At 38.6% G+C, this 26,620-nt stretch overlaps 1 protein-coding gene across 1 annotated transcript in view; it reads right to left on the reverse strand.

Annotated features, from left to right (window-relative positions):
- Window positions 1–5,973: 5,973 nt before the first annotated feature.
- Window positions 5,974–26,620, reverse strand: part of PTPN4 (protein tyrosine phosphatase non-receptor type 4) — a 150,197-nt gene continuing 129,550 nt past the window's right edge. Inside the window, exons 25-27 of the mRNA XM_048484509.1 lie at window positions 24,499–24,647; window positions 19,000–19,135; window positions 5,974–14,542 (exon numbers count right to left, since the gene is read on the reverse strand). Of these exons, the coding sequence (XP_048340466.1) occupies window positions 14,456–14,542; window positions 19,000–19,135; window positions 24,499–24,647 (372 nt within the window). The 3' untranslated portion in view covers window positions 5,974–14,455. The remainder of the gene's footprint in view (window positions 14,543–18,999; window positions 19,136–24,498; window positions 24,648–26,620) is intronic.

Below are 26,620 nucleotides of genomic sequence, written 5' to 3' on the forward strand. Positions count from 1 at the left end.
CTGGCTGTGAAAGCCTTCCACAATACTTTCAATGTTTTTTTTAATCTACAAAGTCCAGATTCTCCCTTTAAATCCCTTAAAATTTTTATTTAATTTATTCAGTCAAAAATTGTTCCAAAAATTGTAACAAAAACCCAAAATGTAAAACTGACCATAGCCTGATATTCCGAGAACCTCAGCGTCCATAGAAGCTCAAGCTTGAGCACTCATAGGCGAAAAGTACTTGAGCCCCTATGCTTGTACTCTGCCTTAACCCTAACCTATTACTATTATGTAATTTTTTTTGTTACAATTTTGGCAACAATTTATGACAGAAAAAATAAAAATAAAAAGTTAGGGTTAGGGTTAAGGCAAGTGCAGGGGCTCAGGTTGACTTAGTGTTATGTTGAGTTCTGGGGCGCAGTCTGAGAATAGGGCTATGGAAAAGCGAAGGGCTCCCAGAGGAAAGAGATTGGATGAATAAGTTAATAGAATATCTTGGACATGATAAATTGTCATCTATAATCAACCAAAAATCTATCGACAAATACTTAAAAGACTGGGATCCACTGCTGAAATATATGAAAAAAGGAAAGAATGATGATATAGTTCCAAGTTTTGTCAAAGTTAAAGTGTATATAAATATAATAGAAATTAGTCTTTAAGCTTTGAATGAAGTAAAGAAAAAAGAAGAATGGCTATACAAAATTAGGAATTAATTTGAGACTTAAATTTAAGATTGTAATAATGAGGAAGTAAAATAAGTCAATATTTGTTACAGTAGAATATGGAAGAAATGTAAACTATGTAATCTATGTTTTGTATGTTTTTTTATAATTTTGAAAATAATAAAGATTTATACTTCAAAAAGAAAAAGAAAAAAAGAGAATAGGGCTATGGTCAGTTTCAGGGTTTGCCTTAATCCTTGCCCTTGCCCAAATCCTAATTCTAACTTTTTATTTTTATTTAATTTGTTCAGTCATAAATTATTCCCAAAATTGTAACAATATCCCGAAAACTAAACTGACCATAGCCCTATTCTCAGACTGCGCCCTAGAACTCAGCAAAACACTAAGGCAAGTCTGAGCCCCTGCACTTTCCTTAACCCTAACCCTAATTTGTGATCTTTATTTAATTTATTCTGTCATGAAATTGTTCACAAAATTGTAAAAAACCCACCCTAAAACCTCAAACTGATCATAGCTTTATTCTTGGACTGCGTTCTAGAACCCTGTGTATCACTAAGGCAAGTCTGAGCCCCTGCTCTTTCCTTAACCCGAACCCTAATTTGTGATTTTTATTTAATTTTTTCAGTCATAAAATTTTTCCTAAAATTGTAAAAAAAACCCCAAAACCAAAAACTGACCATAGCCCTATTCTCAGACTGTGCCATAGAACTCAGCTTAACACTAAGGCAAGCCTGAGCCCCTGCCCTTGCCTTAACTCTAACCTATTATTTTCATTTAATTTATTTTTTGTTACATTTTGGCAACAATTTATGACAGAAAAAATTAAATAAAAATAAAAAGTTAGGGTTACGGTTAAGGCAAGTGCAGGGGCTCGGGTTGACTTAGCGTTATGTTGGTTCTGGGGCGCAGTCTGAGAATAGGGCTATGGTCAATTTCAGGGTTTGCCTTAATCCTTGCCCTTGCCCGAATCCTAATTCTAACTTTTTATTTTTATTTAATTTGTTCAGTCATAAATTATTCCCAAAATTGTAGCAATATCCCGAAACCTAAACTGACCATAGCCCTATTCTCAGACTGCGCCCTAGAACTCAGCGAAACACTAAGGCAAGCCGGAGCCCCTGCCCTTTCCTTAACCCTAACCCTAATTTGTGATTTTTATTCAATTTATTCAGTCATGAAATTGTTCCCAAAATTGTAAAAAAACACCTGAAACCTAAAACTGACGATAGCCCTATTCTTGGACAGCACCCTAGAACTTGCCGTAACACTAAGGCAATCCTGAGCCCCTGCCCTTGCCTTAACCCTAACCCTAACTTTTAACTTTTATTTAATTTATTCTGTCATAAAATTGTTCCCAAAATTGTAACAAAACCCGAAACCTATAACTGACCATAACCCTATTCTCGAACTGCGCCCTAGAACTCACCAAAATACTAAGGCAAGCCTGAGCCCCTGCCCCTTCCTCAACCTTATCCCTAATTTGTGATTTTTATTTAATTTATTCTGTCATGAAATTGTTCCCAAAATTGTAAAAAAAAACCCCCGAAACCTAAAACTGACCATAGCCCTATTCTCGGACTGCGCCCTAGAACTCAGTGTAACATTAAGGCAGGTTTAGTTGGGAGGGTTTAGTTGTTGGATGCCATATATTATATTATATCATATATTGTTTATTGGGACGCTGTATATTTTAATAGGGATTCTAGCTGTTTTAACCTTAATAGAGCCATACATATGTGTATTTATTTTTGTAAATTGTTTTATGTTTTTAGATTGTGCTCTACTTATATATTTAAAATGTTGTGCACCGCCCGGAGCCCTTCGGGGGAGGGCGGTATATAAAACTAATTAATAATAATAATATTAACATCTGTCAAATTCAGAAGGCAGCCCTGCTGGGATCCGCACGAATACTACGCCGATACATTACAACTTCCTAGGCCTCTGGGTGAGGCTCGAATTGTAATGAAGGCCAACAACCAGCTAAAGATCTGGCAGTTGTGAAATCTACAATAATAATAATAATAATAATAATAATAATAATAATAATAATAATAATAATAATAATAATAATAATAATAATAATAATAATAATAATAGCAGCCATGACTTGACCTAGATAGCCCCAGACTAGCCTGATTTCCTCAGATCTCAGAAGCTAAGCAGGGTTGGCCCTGGTCTGTATTTGGATATGAGATCTCCAAGGAATACTGGGGTCATGGTATGGAAGTAGGCAATGGCAAGCCACTTCTGAAATCTATTGCCTTGAAAATTCTTTGGGGTTGTCATAAATCAGCTATGACTTGATGGCAAGAAAGAATGTTACAGGCATATCAAAAGACTGATATTCCATTAATCATATCAAGAGACAGGAAAGTCAAGAGTGAATTAGGTTGATCCAAAACTTTGCTTCAGATATCCTGAGATAATAGTTTTGACCAAAGGTGGAGACTGATCAAATTACATTGTATTTAACATGTGTGTGTAAAGTGGTGTCAAGCTGTAGCTAACTTCTGGTGACCCTGAGTTTTCAAGTAAGAGACATAGACCATTTCCGCACAGCCACGCTGGGTGTGTGTGTGTGTGTGTGTGTCGGCATATATGACGCCTATGCATCCCCCCGGGACCGTTTGCTCGAACATTCCCGGTAGGGGCGGGGAAGACGGCGCAACCTGCGCAGAGGCTGTGCCGTTGCCCGAACGCCTTATCGTCCCTCTGGCCTTCCAGCGTGTCGCCCAGGCCAGGGGACACGCCCCCTGCCCTGCACGACAGCTCTGGGATTGTAGGGCAGGCAGGTGCGTGTCCCCTGGCCTGGGCGATGAGCCAGAAGGTCAGAGGGATGGTAAGGTGTTCGGGAAAGGGGGAGAATGGCGCCTTCCAGCCGCTGCTGTTCGCACAGCAGCAGTTGGAAGCCGCTGTTTCCGAAAAACCTCGCTCAAGGAGCGTGGTACGGAAACAGCGGCTTCGCGCCACTCGGGGGTTGCGATGTAGCAGCGGCGGCCGTGCAAACCCTCCCCAGGGACACTGTTTTTAGCGTCCCTGGGACGCTGTATTCCGCCCGTGTGGAAACAGCCATTAAGAGGTAGTTTCCATTGCCAGCCTCCTTAGCTTCTGAGATCTGATGGGAGTGGGCTTACCAGGGCCTTCAGTAAATCATCTGAAGAGAACAAGCCAGAACACATATCATGCTGTAAGGGAAAGTAATTTGTAAGTCAGAATTTCAAGATCAACATCTGAGTTCTGTAGAATTTTGTTCTACTACTACTACAAACAGGGATACCCACCTGAAAATTTCAAAATTTTCTTTCTTCATGAGTGATTTAGAATCTGAAGTACAAGCAAATCCTTTAGATTCCTCACGAGACGGTAAAGAAAGTTAACTCTGTCAGTGCCAGATCATTTTGTTTCTGTAGGCTACATCTGCAAGGTCTTTTGGTTGGCTGAGGAACAGTCAAATGCTGCTCCCTTTCCACAGTCATACAAGTTTGCCTTGGGAGCATACCAGGCAGATCCTGCTACGGCAGGACTGCAAAGGGAATGTCCATATCTTACAGCTCTCTCTCTAGAGCACAAACTAAAAACATGCTGTTTTCCCTTGACAATCAGACTGCTATACATAATAAAGGTTGCCCCCCCCAAAAAAACCCCCCTGTTTGCCACAGTTGTAAAACAGTGGTACTATGAAGAAAGGAAGTTATTTATACACTGCTCAACCTGGGACCAAATGAATGAATGCCACCTACAGGTCCTTTTTAAAAGTTACTTAAAATAATAGAATATCATCTTGAATTTGCTGCCCCCTTGAATTCATTCCAATCCACCATCTGAGGTGGCAGCATCACTTCACACAATGGTAACTTGTTTTGAGTGTTAGGTTGGTATTCGAAAAGCTGAATAATAAAGTGTTGCTGTATGTGCATGTTCTGTGGTTTCCCACTTATGCCAGACATATATGATCACAGTTTACTTCTTAAGGCAGAACAATTCTGTTTTGGTACTTCCCTGTTATTACTTCCAGTTGTACAGCAGAATCCCTGTTGTCTTCCGTCATTCTGATGAACTAACAGTGGATTATTATGGTGTCTAGTAGTCATCAGCACTGTCCCTGAATGATGTTATGAGGGTGCAACACACAACTGTAAGTGACACAAGCTGATAATGGCTAACACAGAAAGGAGTGCCAAGGAAATCCAATGCAAGTACTATCTGTAAGAGTGGCACCAGAAAAGGGAAATTTGCCCTTTGAGCGGCCAATGCATTATGTAAAATTTAATATGCACAAAACACACTCTATTTTGACCTTGAAAAGGTATCTTGAGGAAGAGATGAAGATCTCGGAATCATTGGACAGCAGAGTGAAATATTATAAGGCAGCATGTGAATGGACACTGACATATTTCTGAAGTGTTTATACTCTTAAAGCAGATATGTTCTTATGGAGGATCATCCCCAGCAAAATTGTACAAATATTTGTACAAAATTGTACAAAATTAGTATTCTGATTTTGATACCTTTCTATTCTCTTCTGACTTCTAGATACAACAAACATATGATGTTCAGAAAAGGGGAGGGGGTGGTATTGTGACTGGTCACATGAGCAAGAGCACATAATCTGCATTACAAGAGGAGTGTGTACTATAAATCCACTCCCACTAAGCCTTCTCTTAAGAAGAAATGCCCAACTAATTCAAATGAACTACTTTTCAAGTATTCTTTATTGTCTTAAAATTTTAAGATTTTATACGCAACCATTTTCAGCTATACATGTAACACTGTTATATCCACACCAGTATGTTTATGCCTCATCATAAGGATATGTATGACCCCGCACTGCACTACCAGTTTTTAGCAGTAGGACTGTGCTCAAGCTATACAGATTAACTGTGATGACAGCAAAAAGTATAGGTTGAACCAAATCCCTGGTCATCTGTGTTATTCACTTATTCGCTGTGGTCTGGGCAGCATGCGCACATTATGATCAACACACAAGAGAGTTCGATAACCCACCTGTGTGGCACGTATATAAAACAGGGTAAAATGATAATTTCTTAAAATCACTGATACGAAGGTCTGCAGTGTATCTGCAACAGATTAAAAAAATCTCCAAATTTTAAATTACTAAAGCACATTTTTATTTTGCAATTAAACAATTAAGATTCACAAGTAAACTATATATTTTGTTCAAGTTTGTACCTAGATGACTATTTGTCAATTGAAATTAAATATATCCACAAAATATGTATAACAGCATATATTTCACATAATAGAATGAAATTGTTCTCAAGACTAAAAACAAGGTTTGTTAAATATTTATCTCTTCTCTCCCCCCCCCCCCAGTCCCCCGGAAGCTGCTGGTATAGTATGTAGAATGTTAGTGTACCTTATTCTTAATGGCAAAAATTCTCCCTTTAACCCAATGCAGGCAAAATACATAAGGCCCTTTTAAAGCATACAGTAGCTACAGTGATGAATGCTGACTTCTTTTCACATTGTCCAGTGTTGACCAAATTCAAGTGCATGTCATTTTCAGCTGAGAACACTTCCTGCTGCCTAGTATCAAGGTTCCCTGCTGAAACACTTTGTAAACCTAAGGAACACACAAGTTTGTAGACAAATCTATTTATATAAAAATGAACTTGTGTGATGTTCACAGAACATGTGAGTGTACTGGCTTCAGAGATGATCCACCAAGACACTTGAAGTCAATTCATTGAGTAACACAAAACCCAGTTCAACTGGACAAATGCAAAGTCACAAAAGAAAAACAAATGCATTACCATCAAATCACTAGCAAAAAAGAAAAAAAATTAAAAATGGCTACACATAGGACTGTGAATATGTTCCAGACACAAGACTACATTTTTCACCCTTTATATTTACACACATAGCACCTGTGACAGGGGAAAAAGCTCTCATATACTAACACAAAAATCTTTTCTTTCAAAATTCGCTAGAACTAGGTCACTGTTTAGAATCCGGATGAATTTATGTTAAATTTGAAGCCAACCCCTGAAGTTTGGAGATAACTGAACTAAGAAATGTACTGACATTCTTTACTAGAAGAATATGAAGCAATTTATTATCAATGGTTTAACTACTCCAATCGTATTCTATCCGCTGCCTGAAAGGAAAAAAATGCAACTCTTAAAACATTAATTTCTGTGCATCCTTTTACTTTACTCATAATTTGCAACTTAAGTACAAAATGAATTCATTTCCAGATTTTAAGCAAATGTTAAAAAATAGTCTAAGCAGCAATTATGCCAGGAATCAAAGAGCTTCTTAGACACATGCAAACATTTCCGAATGTGTATTAAGGCATCCCACATTTTTCCCACTGATCACACCTTTCTGCCAAGGTTCTCTACAAGGTCCCCCTCATTTAGAAGCAGCCTGTAGGGTAGATCATGTGGAAATGATGGGCCTTACAAGCTGTGCTGCTTATTTAGAAGCTGTCTGCAGCTCTTTGGATCCTGGCCACAGTAAACAGCATTGTGGCTAGCCAAGACACACACACACACAAAATTAACTCCAAAATGAACTTTTAACTAATTGTTCCTGTGGGGATTATTTTTAGTATTAGTCTTTACCTGTTCCCTCCCCTGTCCTCCAATTCTTAGTGCATCAACAGTTGCATCAGTATAATACCATAACAAGGTATGTTGCACAGCACTATAAGTCAATGTACAGGCATAATACTTAGAATTAGGATACAGTGTGGAAGGATTGTGATTTCAGAGTTACGTAAATGTGTCCTAAAACAGATGGAAATGAGCCAGAAAGTAATGTACTGGTAAAGTTTTGTATCACAGAACAACCCCAATAAACTCTACACAGGAATCCATTAAGCATCTCTCTTCAACCTGATAGCAAATTTATTTTGTCCAAAAATTGTCAGTAGTAAAGCATGAGATAAAGTGCTACTATTTGAAATTCAAGAAATGTAGGCAAAACCCTTTATAAATTGTGTTAAATATCAAGTAACTTCACCAGCAAATATTGTCAGTCAAGGTCTCCATCTCAAATTATTACTATTAAAAGATTCATCTCAAATTATTAATACAGCAGTCTTCAAGTCGCTCTGTACAAACAAACCATAGGCCAGAAACACTTATTTTAAAGCAAGTACAAATTAAGACATGGGCATTAATAGTGTTTAAAAGCATAGAATTTTCCTTAAGTATCTTAAAACTTCTCAATTTAGAAAGTAATCAATGTGCACAAAGAATTTAAAAGTTTTTTAAGTGCCTTACATTTTGGCTTTGGTTTGTCTCTCTAGCTTGGCAGTATTAGGTGAATTAAAGTGAATATGCTAGCTTTCCCTCTGAGCATCTCCAGTATTCAAATTAGTGTCTACAGGTTTAATAAATCAAATATTCTGCTTTGTTAATATATGAATTTTATTATGATTTGCCATTACAACCAATCTCCTTTGTGGCATGCATTAATGACACAAATTGAGAAAATAGAGGTGTTGTGCTGCTGAAAATTATAGTTTTCAACAGCATACCACCAATTTCTCAGTTTGTGCTGCTAGTGCACATATATGCATAAGATCTCTAGTTAATAAATAAGCCACCGATTTCATGTTTAAGGCATCTTTTTCAACTTATTTGTTCAGAACCAAATCCAGCAAATCTGCTTTTAATTAGGTGTGGCCATTGGCTGCAATTCTGCAAGTAGTCTAAACACACTAAATTGAATGTACGGTTGCTGCTACATAGGGGCACAAAAATGTTCCTTGCCATGGTAGAAGCAACCAGAGTGGAATTGGGTGAGAATGGAATTCATGTAACCAGTTCTTCTTCTGTTCACCGCTGCTGCCTTACCTCTGCACCTCTTGCTATCCTATCCTAGGTACACACATAAAAGTACAGTGCAGCAGGGATTAACTTGGGACATCTCTCTCCACCTCCACCCCCCATCCTTGAACTTCTTCCCTTTTTCCTAGTCCAGCTGCTCATGGCTGGGTGAGGAAAGGGAAAAAGTGATACAGGACAACACACTGTCAGCAGAATGCTGAAAGCAGATAATAGCACCACCCTATAGTGGCTGTGGGCTAACATCCAAATATATACTCTACCTGTGGCCATACCACAACTGCAAATCAGATCAAAGACAGTTTCTTTTTGCAGAGGGGGGCGGGGTGGCTGAGAAGCTGAGGTGGTACTCAGAATGAGCATGTCACATGGGCATTCCCTTTAAATCAGTGGTTCTCAATCTGGGGGTTGGGACCCCTTTGGGGGTCGAACGACCCTTTCACAGGGGTTGCCTAAGACTATCTGCATCAGTGTTCTCCATCTGTAAAATAGATAATTTTAGGGTTGGGGGTCACCACAACAAGAGGAACTGTATTAAAGAGTCGCGGCATCAGGAAGGTTGATAACCACTGCTTTAAATGCAGGGGCTTCCAGCTGTCTGTTCTGTTAGGGCATATATAGGACAAGCTTAGCATAATATGCAGAACCCAGCTAACGTAGACAAAACCCTACAAGCACCAACCATTTATAATGGCAGCAGCAGAAAGAATGGCTGTAAGCAGGAAATGGGAAGTTTTATTAGAGCAACCCCTCAGCTATATTCCTTACACCCTTGAGAACAGAGACCATTATGAGGTGGGTTCTACCTCGTGTGAGCAGAGCTACACTAGTTAAAGGGGAAATTTCCACCCTCCTGATGAAGCCTCCTGTCACTCCCTCCCCTGGAACAATGTGGAAGGCCATTTGTAGTGGGAATGGAGAATCACTGAAAAATCGTCCCCTCCATGGCTGCTTTCCACAAATGAAAAAGGATTCCAGGATCTAAGCCTGTATAACAACCAAGAGGGAGAAAATCAGGGACTTCGTACATTGTGCAGAAATTTCCTTAACTGCACACACAGAACTAAGCGATTTATGACTCAAAGTGCTCTATAGTTACATCTAAGAATAAAGTATATTGCACATAAGATCAGATGCCTCCACTTCTTTCCAAGGTGGTGTATCTTCAGAAAAATATGGAGAGCTACAAAAAGACCTCAGGCTAGATATCCTACAAAACCACTTTCAGGGGCTGGTACCAGCTTGTAATTTTCTACACCCTATTAATTAAAGCAGACACTTCCCCAAAAATCCAGATTTGTTCTACCAGATGCAGAAGCTGCTGAGATTGCATGAATGACTTTTCCACTTCTTGGCCTCTCTGAATAGCTGCAACTGCAGCATTTCTGCTGCTTTTCTCCCTTCTACTGATGTAGCAGTTTTATTCTGCACATTGCGCATAGCAAGGCGCTGGCCGCACTGGTTCTGTCACAAACCTCTCCTAGCTCTCTTCACTTGCAGTTTGCTCCTTCCATTGTAAGATAATGGCAGCACTTCTAGACCTTTATCTGTGAAATTCTGATTAAACACAGCTACTGTTCATAGTTGTAACATGAATGACTTGTTACAAACTACTAATTTGGGCTTTTTTTTGTGCCGTCAAGTCACAGCTAACTTATGATGATCCCGTAGGGTTTTCAAGGCAAGACATATTTGGAGGTGGTTTCCCTTTTCCTAGCTCTGCATCAGAGCCCTGGTATTCTTTGGAAGTTGACCATCCAAATACTACCCAGGGCCAACCCTGTTTTGCCTCTGAGATCTGAGGAGATCAGCCTAGCCTAGGGCTTTCCAGGTCAGGGCGGATATTTGGGCTACAATGTGCAAATTTGGTAGGTTTCATTACCTGTCCAACATCTAATGCTTCAGTCTAACAGCACCTGTGATCTGACCCTAAATTTAATTGGCTCAATACGAATGTTAAGGAATAAAATACAATGATGGCTGCACCAGAAGCCTGGCCATGTGCTAGCACTGGAATGAATATTACTTCAGTACTAGAGGCAGATACTCCACTTCATCCTTTGAGAAAGGGATACTTAAAATGGCATGATTAGCTGGCTTGTTTAGAATCATTTTTCTCAGAGATTGACTGACATCATCTGTGGGTACTTCATATTTAACTGCCCCCTATTATAACTCTATTACCCCCAGAGCCACACAACTAAAAAGGCAATGGAAAGAAAAAAAATTAAGACTCCTAGATTTCTATAAATGACAAACCTTCAAAGTACCTTAAATAATTGCGGTTTTCAATCCTGGAGATAGGAAAAAAAACCTCCCATACATTTAAACATACATTGGCACAAAACTATTAACCTATTGCTGTTATTTACAATGAAAACAAATGGAATTTAAAAAGAAATCTGGAAGTGTTACAGACTGCTCTCCCCATCTTTTTTTAGCAAACAGTACGAAAATAATTATCCATAAAATCCAACATTCATAACACTTATTATTTTATATGTCATTATGCCTCAAACATACATTCATGTTTTGTACAGCATGAAACACATACAAAAAATATTTCTGTTTTAGTTTGATACAGATCTTCATAACCCAATGCAAAGTAATTAGCAGTATTAACTTTCAGGACATATAAAAATATTAGTAAAAGGTTATTGATACCATAATGAGAAGATGCATTCTGTGGAAATCCACGTTCATGGCAGAATGCTTTATTGTTACTCTGTCCTTACCATATTCGCGCACTGAGGAAAACTCCCGCAGCTTGATGATCAGCTGGTGACCCTGCCCAAGCTAATCGCTCTCAATATTTCTTCATTGCAACTACACAGTAAGCCCTAAATCAGCTTATATAAGGAGGGAGAGACTTTTAAGACAACTAATGTTTCTCTCTGTACATTGCATCAAATGTACTGAATATGAAAAATATCCCCCAACAAAGCTATACATTGTGGTATAAATATTTCTCATGGATTCAAATTGCTTTGGCAACCTCACATAAGAATATCGCGTATGTAAAATACCAATGATAACACAGTGTTGCTATAAACTCTCTAGTCCTGTCACTCATAGGTTTATAAAAAGGGCAATGCTACTTTCTACGTTGGCAATAGTGAAACCAAATGTTGTTTCAATAGTACGTATTATATCATGTAAGAATTCCTTTAATTTGCTACAAGTGCTTAAATTAGCCCTGTAAGTAACCAACACCATGATCTAGAACAGCGAAAATCAATCGGAAACCAAAAGCAGGAAAGAAGACTTTCCATGTATTATATCGTGACACTTTTTATGCAAAATATATCAAAAGGCAGCATGAGCATGAAGTATGTTTACCATTATTTCTTTTCACTGCCATCACATTGGTTGGAAAGAGCCACTGTAAGCTTTCTATTAAAAAGGGTTTTTTTACATCGCTCGCTCCAACACTTAATGATGGCTTTAGACAACTGCACAGAAAGAGTCTAAGAAGTCACCACGTTGTTCTTTGTCATCTGCCTGAAGCCTAATGAAAATGCAGACACAACCTCTCATGCCCCACTGAATAGTAACAGACTATGAAAAGAGTAGCTTCAATTATTACTTCATATAGAACAGCACTGCTCTCACCAGCCCTTGAACTTTCACAGCTTTCGAAAGCAGAAGCAGCTTTAGCAAGTGGGCCAACTTGACAAAGCACAAAACTATTGTATTCCTACAGACAGTACAACAGCGCAGCTCAAGATTTTTAGGAGCCTGTCATCATTAATGCCATTCCAGCCACCCATGTGAAAAGCAAACACTAACAAAAGTCCCTGGCAGTGGAATATATAACAATGAAGTAACCCTGTTAAAAGAAAATAATGAAATCAATAGTAAATTTAAAAGCAGATATCACAGCCTTGCTTTGTAAATAAGGGCTGATTTTTTAAAAAAACTTTTAAAAATGAGACCTTGGTGGTGGTTTGCTGTCATTTTACACCATAAAGCTTCAGCTCATAAGGGGTAAACTTTATATAGTGTATCTGCAGTGTTGGTACTTCTAAATACCTTCAGAAGAGAAAATGAAAAAAAAAACCCAGCTATTTAAAAATAATCAATTTTCTCATTCTGTACTTTACATATGCTGATTTTTTTTTAAAAAAAGAAAGTGTTGCATAATCAAATATTAAATATAGGGGTTGAAGGTAATCTTTATAAAAAACAAACACTTCCCAACTTACTGTGCAAGGCTGGATACCATTACTAATCTGTTGGCTTCCCCTAGAAAAAACTTTTGGAAAGCTACAGGTCTCTAGAATGAGCTCAGATACTGTATCAAAGAACTGCCTCCACTGCATATATACTAACAACTTCAGAGGTACACAAACATTAACAATTTTGTTTCACAAAAGAACAACATGGAAATCCAAACAAGACCAAATGTTTTAGGGATGAACTGATGGCCTTTAACCCCCCCCCCCCCACCCTTTAAAAGCAGTTCAGTAGAAGCGTGATTTGAAAAACAGTAGGGGGAAAACTCAGGGGAAATAAACGGCAAGCGGGTGATAGGGGAAGGATCACCTTAGATACGCATGTTTAAACATGTTTAAAGCAAAGTATCAGTGTTACTGAAAAGTTATATCTTTCTACTTCAGTTACCAAGCTTTTCCTTCTTAGTGTTAAGGGTAAAATGGAGCAAATTCTAAAACTATCTACTGGCTTGCCACTTTATGTTGCAAACGTTTTACCAAATGAATGTGTCAGATCTTTCCACTTCAATTCACAGGAGTAAACAATACTTATTAAATAGGCCTGGATGCTTCTGCTACCCACAGTGGCATGCAGGTAATCGTAGAAACAGAAGGAATGGTATTTCTGTATCCCCCTCCCAGCATATTCTAAGCACCAAGGGTCATGCTTTAAAATGTGAACCCACTAAAATAAAAGTTTCAATGATGATACTTCCCCCTTTAGGGCCTATACCAGTGCCTATTCATTAAGACAGGTTGGGATCCTAAGCAGCACAAATGGAGCTCAGCTTAAGGATGGCAGCTTTTGATTTTCTCCCCTCCCAAAGAAGCCTTCTGTGCCACTCAAAAATGTGCTCTTCCAGGTCAGTGTACCCCCAGGAACAGGGCAGAAGGCAAAGTGGGAGTCTGCAAAAATTGCCCTTCTTCCTCTGCAAACGTAAATGCTGTTCAGCTGTTACACCATGGCACCTTAGGATCCGAGCCATACACTGTAAGTTTCAAGGCACTTAAGGGGTTAAGACAAATTGTTTACATTACGTAAAGTTATCAGATGATTTCAAACATGCTGACGTTATGACACGCCAAGAAACTGAACTGCTGGTTCAAAACAAATGTCTTTTTTATCCCAACCTAAACAAGATGCTGGTTAAATGGGCCTTTATGCAGCTACTGCTGGGTTAGAACAGATTGCAGCTTTCTACTACTGATCAAGTTATATTCTAGAAGGGCATAGGGCAAAATGTGCTGCTTCAGTAGGCAGTGTGTAATAGCCGTAATATTGCTAACGTTCCACCAAAACGAAAGACAAAGATAGCAAGGATCTGAACACAGCAAATCAATCTAGCATTGGAAGAGATGGCTTTATGTGTATTGTTAATTTGAAAAGACACAGGTGTCAAACAGAGAGAAAAAGTATTCCAAGCTTTTTTTTCTTTTCTTTTTTGCAACAGTTCAAACAAAAAGGAACTATATGGCACTACACTCAAGTCTGGAAAATTCATCCTGAACACAGGGAATTCATTCAGTCTGTGGTTTGTTCAGAGCAAAGCATGAAGAGTCTTCCAACACAGGAAAAACATAGTGTTTTAGAGACTGTTTTCAGTTTCAACATAAAGTGCAGCAGTGCTGAAGTTTTTCCAAGTTCTTTGCAGTTCTTCATTGTTTCAGACACAATTTCTTGCAAACAAAGTTATGGCACAACAAGTGCAGCCAGTATCTTATGCCAATTCTTCCATTAAGTGTCTTTTGCTTTCTATTTATTCAGTGATGTCATTAAAGGTCTAACGAGTCCTTCTTCGTACACTTTCAAAATAGCCTCACAAACAAATCTGTATTGGCTCTGAAAAACAGTTTGAAAAGCAAACTTTACTATAACAATAGAAAACATAGCATTAACATCAGAAAGAATCAGTTTCACAAAGCTTTACCGAAAACATGAAAATAACCCACTGGAATTTATTACTCCAATACGCAATAAACATTACATAATATACAGTGTAAGAGTTTTTCTTTATTTTCAATGACTTAACTGTGTTAGATACACAATATCCCAAACTTAGGAAAACCAGTCTGTTAGGCTAGGAAGATTTCTCTGCAGTGCATATTCTTGATGCAATAAAATACTAACTCCTATTTCCAAAACCTTATGTTCTACTTCATTTATTAAGTAACCATCACATGCTGGATCCAATTATAAATCAGTTGCCAAAATTACCTTCCTCTGCTCAATGGTCACAACCAAATACTTTATAAACCTTAGTGACCATCTCCATAGGGGACTGCTAACTTCATGCATACTCCGCTCCCTGCTCAATTATTTTTTAAATCTCACCTTTCCACTCAAATAGGGTGGAACACGTTTTTAAACAAACTGAAAAACATTATCACTGATTTTAAAATAATACATATACACATTATATATACACACACATTTAAAAACAAAAAGAAAGATGGTCAGCAAGGAAATGTCAACTGAAACAAAAAGGCCTTCTGTGACAAATGCCCATTATTGGGAAATGGTTTCCAGTGAAAAACTGCACTGAAATAAGTCCTGCCCAGTCCTGATTGGCTGGGGGAAATTGGCTGAGAGGAAAAAAAAAGAGGCAGCTGGAGGACTGTGGGGCTTTTTCTCTGGGGGAGAGTTGGAGTGAGGGAGACTCCAGAAAAGGGGTCTGAGCCTGAAAACCTGTCAGGGCAACTGAAAATATAAAATTAGGGCGACCCTAGGAACGCACGGGGATCCTAGGCAGGGACCCAAACATCTCACTGTCAGTCATAGGACCATTTGAGAGCCTAAATACCAGTCTGAATTATTATACCTACTTCTTTGTGTGTGTGTGTGTGTGTGTGTTTATGTGTTCCTCAACCCTACCAAAGAAATGTTTGACGTTACTGTTTATTTTAAATAAAACCTTTTGTTGTGGAGCTGTAAAGCAATACTGGCTCTAGTGCTGATTTTGAGGGAAGTCCTTAATGTCAGTAAGGAATAATTCCTGAGGTAACAGTTCCCAGGGCTTGGAACGTGTGGAAGGGGAATCCTTCCCTTCCCCCGTTTGGTTTGTGTTACATCTTCATTCTTTGACAGCAGATAACTATAGAGGGGGACAGACAAATCTCCCTGGGGAAGAAACTTGGTAGCACAACCAAGGCAATGCTTTCTCAAGTTAATGCTCATCTAGCCTCAAATAAGAGCCGCATGTAAAGCACAGAACCTGAACACGAACTGTTAATACTCAGGTGATACGTATGTATGTTGCTCCCAAAGCAGTAAAAGGCTTTAAATGTCAACACTAGCACCTTGAATTGGACTTGGAAGCAAATTGGAAACCAGTGTAGATGCAACAAGACTGCAGTGATAGGCCCCTGTAACCAGCTCCAGTCAGCATTATTGATGCAGTATTCTGTACCAACTACATTTTCTTCAAGGGCCAACCCACAATAGAGTTCATTGTAATAGTCTACTCTAGAAATTATCAAGGAAGAATGTGCAAAGACTATTCCTGTGGCCAAAAGAAAATAAAAGCCTTGATACCAATGAAGGCCTGAGAAAAAGCTGTTAACAATAGGGCATTTGGGAGATCATTAATTGCCATAAGTCAGAAGTGACTTGATAGCACCTAACACACACAGTCTAGATATTACCAGGGTATGGATGTCACAGAAGGTTCTTTTTTTCATTTAAGTTTATTAAATAAGATTTTCTACTTTTAACTTATTATACTTCCAATTCTTTGCTCATCTGATAGTATACAGCTGCTAATTCTTATTGGAATAAAAGTGGTTTTTGTTGATTTTTTAAAAATTTTGTGGGAATGTATTGTTGATTTGTTTATTCTTGCTGTATTAAAAGTAGTTTTGCAGTCTTAGCATCTCACTGCACAGTTGCTGTATGCAGGCCTCATGTAAGGATATGAAGACAGTACCAAAATTAGAAGTTGCTCTTTCTAGTTTCAATGCTGCACGACTCTAAACATTTTAAAATTTTAATAGCATCATTATAACAAATTCTCAACATGGCCTCTTCTGGGGGGCCACAGACAGACAAGGCAGCTGTTTCTACTTGCTTCAGAAAAGCCTCAGAAAAATATGACATTTAACAAAAATACTTTGGGAGGGCAGTAATAATCTTCTCAAATGATAGTAGCAGCATCTGTAGATAAACGCCCTCAGTGGCTGTTGCTAAAATCATTATACTACTGCCAGCCTGCCAGCCTTCGTTTCTGTCCATTAAAGGCAGAGGGAATGGCAAGAGCCCTTTTCCAGGGTATTTTTGGCCTTTGACGACTCATTGGGCCAGGCCCAGCAGGAACCATCAGACAACTTGCTGCCATGCAGCTTATGTGACCACCCCACTCCCCCAAAGGCTGGATGCTTGCTACTGTTCAACAACAACCAGTGTTGTATAGTGGTTAGAGTTTCAGACTATGATCTGATAGACCCATGTTAAAGTCCGCATTTTGCTACAGAAGCTCATTGTGTGACTTTGGCCCAGTCACACACACTCAATCTAACCTAACTCACAGAGCTGCTGTAAGGATAAAATAAATGAGAAGAGAATGATATAAACTGCTTCAGTTTCCCTTAGGGGAGAAAGATGTGTAATGATTTGAAATGTTGGGTGTGTGTTTCTTCAAGCGAGAGATAAGTTGTAGAAGGAGTTATAAAAGGGGATGAGAGAGCGAGGTTGATACTTGATTGGTTGATACTTGAGAGAGGCTGAGAAGAGTTTTGTTTAGAGACATTCTGTCATATACTGAGAACTGAGAAGGGGATGAAGTAAACAGAGAACAGTATTATATTAACAGCAGATTTCTGACTTGAATCCTTCCTACTGTTATATAAAGTACAAAACTGCCCTAACAAATAGCTAGAATACACATAGGAGACATTGGGAGAATGGAATAAAATCCTAATATGATCACAAAGATAGATAGATAGATAGATAGATAGATAGATAGATAGATAGATAGATAGATAGATAGATAGATAGATAGATAGATAGATAGAGAGAGAGAGAGAGAGAGAGAGAGAGAGAGAGAGAGAGAGAGAGAGAGTGAGTAGATTTATGTAAAGTAAAAGTCACCTCAATCAGAATTTATTGCCTCAGTTTGTTTTACTCATTGTAGAGACAAGAAACATTTTTCTTAATAACCATTAATCCAAAGAAAATATATAAATAAAAATTTAATTTTTTCAAATACACCTGGAAGCCTACACCAGTAACTTATGAGGGTTTCTTCCACATAGCCCTTCAAAACTGTTTAGAGCTCAGACACCATAGTTTAGGAGAAATTAGAAAGGTGTTTGGAATTAAATTCCTGGTGACAGTGATATATACCATGGAAAGAAAGGAATAAATAAACAGTATTTTTCACATATATTTATTCACAAAGCAAGAAGGAAGTGGTCATCACAGTGGGCTATTTATAAAATAAGTAATATAGTGGAATATAGGGTGGTCATCACAGACTTTTTCTAACGCACACTGACAGGAGGAAGGGTACTTTGGACACTCCCTATGGGTACACCAAGAGAATAAGCAATATCTGCTCTGATTTTGCCAATCTTGTATTAGGCAGGAAAGCAGATACCTCTTTCTCACAATTGTTTAGTTGCTGATGGTGCTACCAGAGCTGATAACACTGGTATCTATTTGTGGGACAGTACCAGGTGGGGGGCGCACTTTGGGAGTCACAGAAGAAGAGGTCACCAGGAACTATCAGCTCACAATCAGGAGAATCTGGATACAATAAAATGTATCCAACATTGTTCCAAGAAGAAAATCCTGTCTCTTCTGATCTTTCTGTCTGAATCTGCTGTTTCCTGGAAGGAGTCGATTGCTTGTTACTGAAACATACTGTTTACTGCACTTAAAGTGAGAAGAATCTGAATATTATTTTACTGAAACTCAAGTTGCTTTAGTAGTATTCTCCATCTGTAGTAAGATCTGGTGCAAACCTAATTATTGCATCCTGGGTGAACACCGTTAAAGAGAAGGGAACAAACACACATATAAGGCTAGCTTCCAATTTATGAATCATGCTTTAGACTGGGAGCGAGAATCTTCATACTTTGAGGCTGCAAATCCAGTTTTGTTCTCAAGTACACCCAAGTGTTAAATTTCATACATATTGAAGTGGGCTCTAGCCAATGAAAGCTTATGCTCAATTAAATCTGTTTAAAGTTCTACTTTCGTGTCTACAAAATCTACAAAAAATTGCAACAATATGCTTCTTTTAAAAAGTTCTGGCATATGACATTGGAAAGAGTTTATTCTAATGTATATCAAGTACTCACAGGAGTTTGGATCATCATGGCCCTTTGATCTCTCATGGTTCTCACAATATCTAAAGGATAAACAGGCTGATTACACTCTATGAGACACATAGCTGTTTCCATAGTGATAAGAACTCCTGTTCGTCCAATCCCGGCACTGTAAGATAAAGAGCTGCATTTTTATCATAGTTTAAAACACTTAGCAATTTACATAAGAATTCAAATGTTCCACAGCTGATTTGGATAAAACTTAAATGTTTTGAAAAGAAAAACATGCAGAAACATAATCGTTACTCCACAAAAAAGGGAAATAAAAGTTTCAGGTATGTGGTGGTAGGTGTTTTGCCATACAATAAACTTTCATAACCATTCATAAGACTTATGGTATATTTTGTCATGAGTTGCTATGCTTTCCTTCTGTGTGGCTGTGATCTGGTAGATCTTGTTCCTAATGTTTCGCCTGCATCTGTGGCTGGCACCTTCAGAGTTGTATCACAGAGAGAAGTGTGTTACACACTGTGTACAGTGAGAAGGGAATGTTTAGTGGGGCATATATTGTCCATGTCCCAGGGTGGGGAACTAATCAGTAAGTGTTTGGGTGGAACTTGATATGCAAAGGTGTGGTTGACTGCATTGTATTGCGGGTGGGGTTTTCAGTCCATTTACATTCATGTAAACACTTACTGATTGGTTCCCCAACCTGGGACATGGATAATGCAGAAGCAGGCGAAACGTTAGGAACAAGATCTACCAGACCACAGCCACACAGCCCAGAAAGTCCACAACAATCAGTTGAGTCTGGCCATGAAAGCCTTCGACAATACAGTGCTATGGGTCTCTTTGGAGAGTAGGTGGAAAAAAGGCCAGATGAAATATTTTATTCAATAATGCAATAAATTAAGGCTGCTCTCAGGTAGGTAGAAGGGTCTCTCCCTCAGCTCTAGCAACCTGTTTTTAAAGGGTCTGCTGCCACAGAGGTAGCCCAGCCAGTTATTCATGTTTGTGATTGTGTGTAGAATAGTTCCCATAGAGGGAAACAGGACACACATACCATCATGACTAGCTCCCAATCAGCAAACCAAAGATAATTGGATGCAAGTGTTGTATCTGGACTGGGGAGAAGTATCTGTGCACTTTCAAAATGCAAAGCCGGGATCATTCTCAAATTATACAGAAACATTCTCTCTCACACAATCTGCACTCTTCCTGGCTTTGCAAGTGGATGAGGTTAAAGTGGGTAGGATAATTACAAATCTTAAGAGAATTACTATCACAAGATAATAATTAATTTCTTTACCAACTGGAGAGATAATTATTTTCAATAGAATGAACCTACTGTCTTACAGAATCAGGATCTACATGGAGCTTCACACATAACAACTCAAGAACCAGAATATTTTATTGGAAAGTATGCTATTATATAAAAGATTCGAGATAGGAGAAGGGTTAAAAATGGGATTTTAAAAAATGTTAATAATTCTCTAATCTCTACATTCAGCCAGCCAGATATTCTTTTTCCTATCCAGGAATATCTGAAACACAATAGTGCTAGAAACAGTTTAAAAATTGTTGGTATAGGCTGAACATAAGATTTACACGATACTACAAAGCTGGTTGTCCTGAAAACCCCTACTGTCAGTCTGTGGGTTACGTCACACTAAAATGTAGTGCAAGTTATTTGGTGGCGTAGGAGTGTTCCCAAGCCAAAAGCCCTGTGGAAGCTGACTAAAGTCAGTTCCATCCCTGGGAATGCCCCCAGGCTGCCCTGCCACGCCAACATGGGCTTCCACAGTGTTGGCTGCTTCTGGGTGCTTTGGAGCTGTGTTTGCCCCTTGTGCTTGTCCACTGCTGTGTTTGCCCCTTGTGCTGGCATATTTGCCCACTTTGCTAACATCAGGGGCACTCACACTGGCGCAATAGTTTAAGCCTCCCCCTGCCTCCATGGATTGCACTCCATGGATTGATCCAACTAAAGAAGCATGTATAAATTTCATCCAAAAAAGTTAAGAGATAAGAAAGAAATGTTCAATATGGATCAAATCCTTATATAATCTCAGATGACCAAAGCTATCATGTTACTGTAGCTGCTGTGATTGAAAACAGAATCTCATGAGCCTAGGACTGAAGTGGAATTAGTGAGGTAGTCACAAGGCCTAGAGTTTCTTCAGAAAGGAACAGGGGGATGCAACATTAGCCACTAATCTCCAATAAATACAAAGAGTGTAGTTTTCTAATACTTCAGGTTGGACTTTAGCCTCTGTTGTTCTCCAGGCTCTAGTTGCCAGTCCCCTTTACCATGCCTTGAGTCCACACGTGATTGGCAGGTGGCTGATATTCAATATGCACCACTAGCTGTACCTGACTAAAGTAATGGTGGAGTCTTTATGCCCCTGCTTCAAAATTTCCACATTCATTTCAGTCTTATTGTACTCCTCTCAAACGTAAGTTCTTAGAAATTGGAAAGATTCTTGACACTGACGGTGATCTAAACAATGCTTTCTAAAAGCAATGGAAGAGCGAGCTCACTGTACTAAAATCATTACGAGTTTTATTTAGAACATTTGTTGAGATGCCCCTCCAGAGATCTGATGAAGGCAGTCCTTAAGGTGGCTTAAGTCAGTGGAGAACGTTATCAGATTTATCAAAGCAGGACATCACTTTTGTATATATACACATAGAAGGATATGTGTGTATTACAGCTGAAAATCCAAACATCTGCTTTTAAAACCATCTGCAACTTCAGCAATATCTGCAACTTTAGCAACAGGTTAATATATATTTTTGTCCAGAAGATGGCATCAAAGGGTAGTACAAATGTGATTTATTTCCACTGACAAAAGACAAACAAACCAGCAAAAGGGTGCAAGGGCCAGCATCCACTATAATCATCTGCTCAAAACCATCAGCCTCCACAGACAAGCCTCTAAAATTAAAAAAAAAAGTGCCAGAAGGGAAGAACAGGTACAGGACTTACTACCGATTAATTAGCACCCCATGATACAAGAAAACAATCTGGCCACTAATGGCCAGGGAGGCTTAACAGACCCAAAACTTCAGCTCAGTACAACGGTCATACAATCATTAGCAGCACTGATCTCTGATAATGAGATCAAATAAGGGCTAAGCAAAATCTAAGATGTTAGTGTGGATGTAAAACAATTCAATATACTCAATATTCTGTTCCTAGTTGTAACAATCTCTAATAGCCCAAGAAGGAAGAACCTCGGACACCTCAAGAAGGCAGTCCTGATCCCTACTGATTCACAAATCACAAGAAATCTTTCATAAAACATACCTTTCTCAGTCTTCAACCCAACAATAGTGTTCCTCCCTAACAACTATTTCAGAAGCAATTTATTGTAAGAAAAACAGCTCAAAAAAGTCAGATTTTTGAGTGACTGAAAATGTCTTGCTAGTCCTGAATTTTCTTGTCTGTGGAAATGCAGCATTATCCCAAGAAGTATATCTGTGTTGATATAAAATTCAATCCAAAAAGAGAAGAAAATGGAATGCAGAAGTAAAACTATGTTTTCCAGTTTAAAAGACAGTGTGCCACAATCAGTACCACCATGACACAGAAAACTGTATCGATATTTAAAAGTAGTAAATTATTAACCTTCTTATTTCAAGCACACTAATATTCTCATCCTAAAATTTCCAAAAGGAGCACAATTGTTCAGGCAATCGAGAAGAATTCTTAACTACAGTTCAAAAAAGGCAACAATTTAAATTATTCATATAAATTGTGATTAAAAAGGAGGATTATAACAAAGGAAGCAAAGACACAAATGGAAAGCTGACTTTTGAAAAAAATGAATTACTGAAATTCTGTGGAAGCCCCCCCCCCCCCCCTTTGGTACTAAACACTACAGATTAGATATGAAAGTAACAGGTCTTTTAATTCCTGCTACAGTATTATTCCAACTACTTAATTCAATGTCAAAACTCAGTCATGGAACATTGTGTTGTTTTGGTTAAACTGAATGGACATTGTTTGTTAAAGGATGGTTTGCCAGCCAATTTATAGCACTTTTCCCAGATGAAGCCCAATTATTTGATAAAAGTATTCTGGCATCTCAGTTGTTAAGTCTGGAAGCATCATGTTTCTTACAGCTACAACAAATGTAGACATTTCCTCACTAAGCCAGCACGTATATATGTAACACTTGCAAAAGAGAATTAGACCTGATGATGTGGTTTTCATTAGGAAGCCCAGTACCTTTCATTTCCCAACACTAACTGTTACCACCTGTTTCTGAACATGATTCAAGGCTGGGCGTCAAGAGATTTTGATCCAAGAAATGCAGTCAAGTTTCCTGCATTTGGGGAAATTGCAGGGATTAGCACACCAGAAGTGCAATGGATCAGCTTCACTGTGATAGACTTGGTGGGCTTATCATGAGAGAACCAAGTTCCAGCTTAATCCCTGCTTTTGACAATATGGAGAAGCTCCTAATAATACCCATCTGCTTGACTCTGTTAGTGAAACCTTAAACTCTAGCACAGTTCACGTGTGATAAGTAACAACTGTCTTCAGGTACATCTACATCAACAATAAGGACAGAACTAGATATAAAGCAAAAGTCATCAAAGATATAAAGATGCAAAAGTCAATGATATTCAAACAAATAGCTGCATTGGGCATGAAATTGATAGGCTTGTGTTGCTCTGTGTTAAGCATGACATATTTTTACTATGCATTTCACTAACAGATGCTTTACTCTACCAATTTATTTTAGCGCCATAGTTCATATGGATAGTCAGTAAGGCTTCCTAAATGTTTCTTTTCCAATCCTGTCTTACTAAACATTCTGTTATAAACACATCTTGAAATTCTGCATGAAAATGTTTTGAGGCCATGAGGCAAAATTTTTGCTATTCAAATTACTTTAATCTCAGAAAATAGAAAAGAAAAAGACATGCAACTGTGTCCGCTAGTGTAAACAGGATTATAGGTATACTGGAATATACAATAATAGAACAAAGAAAGAGAATGCTATTTAAACTTATGATCAGAGCGGCCCATGCAGTAATAGCATTAGGGTGGAAAGACAAAAGAATCTGGGCAATACAGAAATGGTTGGAATATACATGGGAACAAATACAATTAGAAATTTTTGACATAATGTCAAGAAACCAAATATGGAAAGAAAAACAAAAGGATATGAAATGGATCTGGACTGAATTCAAAGACTGGTTAAACAAAATTGGAATCACAGAAGAAAACTGGAAAAGTAGATTAGAAAGAGTGGATCTGCTGCTGCACATTTAAAGAAGAAAAGAAGAAGGGGGGAGGGGGGAAAGGGGATAAAAGGATATGGAGGATGAAACATAAAGATGTATAACATAAATCTGTAACAATCCAAAATATCAATATTTTTTTTTTAAAAACACATAATGTAAACAGGATAGGAGTTAATAATTCAGTTATACAGAATTTGAACATGAATATAAATTGAAATAATGCTATCAAACATGATGAAAAAGGGGAAGGTCAAGTGTTGCCTACAAACTAAATACCTGCAGTGGACAACAATAGGTTCTTCTCGGCCAGTTCTTTTTTTCCGTACGAGACACACAAAATCCAGGAAATCACTGGAATCATCAGGAACCCCATGATCAGGCCATGCTATGTACTGGATTTGAGTGAGCTGACGATGCTCATTTTTCTAGTAAAATAAAACATACCCAAATGTAATCAAATGTATATCACTGTTCTTCTTGCACTTAGAAAGATATCACTTCAAGTTTCTGTTTTCGCAAAACTTGATACCAGTTAAAATCATTCAAAGGGTAAAACAGATTGGGAAATCAAATGGGCTGTGCATTTATCAAATCAGGTCCATAGAGCTACCGCTGTGATGATCAGGGACAAATCTGAATTAAATTAGGCATATAAATTTCCTAAATAAAATATATTTGAGAAGTAAGCTGACATATTAGATCACTGTAGGCAGAAATCTATTAGCTCTATTACTTTAGTTGCTTGGCATTTTCTGTAGTTACATTCACACAAAAATGTTTGTGGAGAAACAACAGCTGTTAAGGGTGACATTCAAAGGTCTATGAAAAAAATGCTATAGGTACAAAGAGGAAGTTCTTATCTGTTCTTCCTGTCGAGAGTTAATTCTTCACAGGGTGGTTCTGCCTTCTGAACTGTAGGTAAGGCATTCTTGTGAAATGGGACTTCCCCCAAGCATCAAGAAAAAGAAAAGGCAAGATTGTTCTTCTCACCTCAAGAATTGGAATTCATTCTTCATTTGATGGGAAAATAATCCCTTTCCTATTCAAATCTCTTGACACTAAGAAAGTTCTTAAGGTTGAAGACGTTTTGGAGTGCCTTATATCCAAAGCTAATGCAGCTGAGCTATCATGTAAACTTTTCAGTGAATGCATGAAAATATAGACTGAGGCCCACATGACTGTCTTACACATGTCTTCCAGGACCCTTCTCCAGATTGCTGCTGAAGTAGGCAATCACTATATAGGTAATTGAACTCCAGTGGAGCAGAGGATAAGGTAAGTAAATAAGAATTTGAGGACTCATGGTGGAACCAATGTGCTGGTTAAGGTATCTTAGATTTAAGATGATGTGGTGGATGAAGGCTGAGGCTGTGGTGTCCAGGAGCAATCTAGGGCCTAAACTGCCTGCCAAAACGGTGTTGAGCAGAAGGTATTTATTAGTCCTGTGCTGTGTAAGCCATAAGATGGCTTATGCTGTAAAGTGAGGACTTGATCCACAGGCAGATTGACTAGGACCAGACAGCATGACAATCATTGAGGCGTTTGATGGTGGATTCCAGGAATGGCATCTCCTTCTGAGATGAAGCAGTGAGAAATCAACCACTAGGATGAAGAAGAGGCACTCTCATAGTCACATGACAACCAGCAGAGCTCAGCATATGTACAGGAACAAGGAAATTGTGATCATTACTGAGGGGATTGCTGTTGGCTCTACAAAGACAACTCTTGGCACTCTTAGGGTGGGTAGTTATAGGAAGCCTGATGTCTTTCTATCAGTGAGAACTCCTCATATTGAGATTGACATAGCAGGAACAATCTTGGGACTGAAGAAAAGATCTTGGGACTGGAGATCTCTCCAAAAGACCACTGACACGGAGGAATCAACAGAGTCCACAGAGGTATCCTCTACTCGACCCTCAGAGTCCACATATTTCACTTTAGGAGAATGCTGAAAGGGGGTGCAGAGTTTCCAATCTATCCTCTTACTGATCCTCTTTCAGCTGAATGGATGTGGGATCCAACTTAGAAGGGCACTTCATTTAGGGCTCAGACCTTGGGAGCAGTCAGTGCCAATGATGAACTCATTGGTTGCTGGGTCACCTTTGAGATGGAAGCAAGGACCTTCTTCTTGTATGATACATGAGATGACAGAGAAGCACTCAAACAAGAGATGGGACCGATGATTTTTATGGACTTGTTTAGTCAACTGAGGGCAGCAATGGCAGGAATCGACCCGATGCTGCTCGTTGAGACACCAGAGGCTTCTGTCTAACTATCTGCAGTGGCTAACTTCACCCCACAGGACACTACCCACATACCCAAATTAAGGCTCTAAAAAGGTATAGGAGGAACTAGAGAAAAAACCCTAAGAAATTTATTGAACATTTTCTTCCCTGAC

The sequence above is a fragment of the Sphaerodactylus townsendi genome, linkage group LG02 (assembly GCF_021028975.2).
Source record: "Sphaerodactylus townsendi isolate TG3544 linkage group LG02, MPM_Stown_v2.3, whole genome shotgun sequence".
NCBI lineage: Eukaryota > Metazoa > Chordata > Lepidosauria > Squamata > Sphaerodactylidae > Sphaerodactylus > Sphaerodactylus townsendi.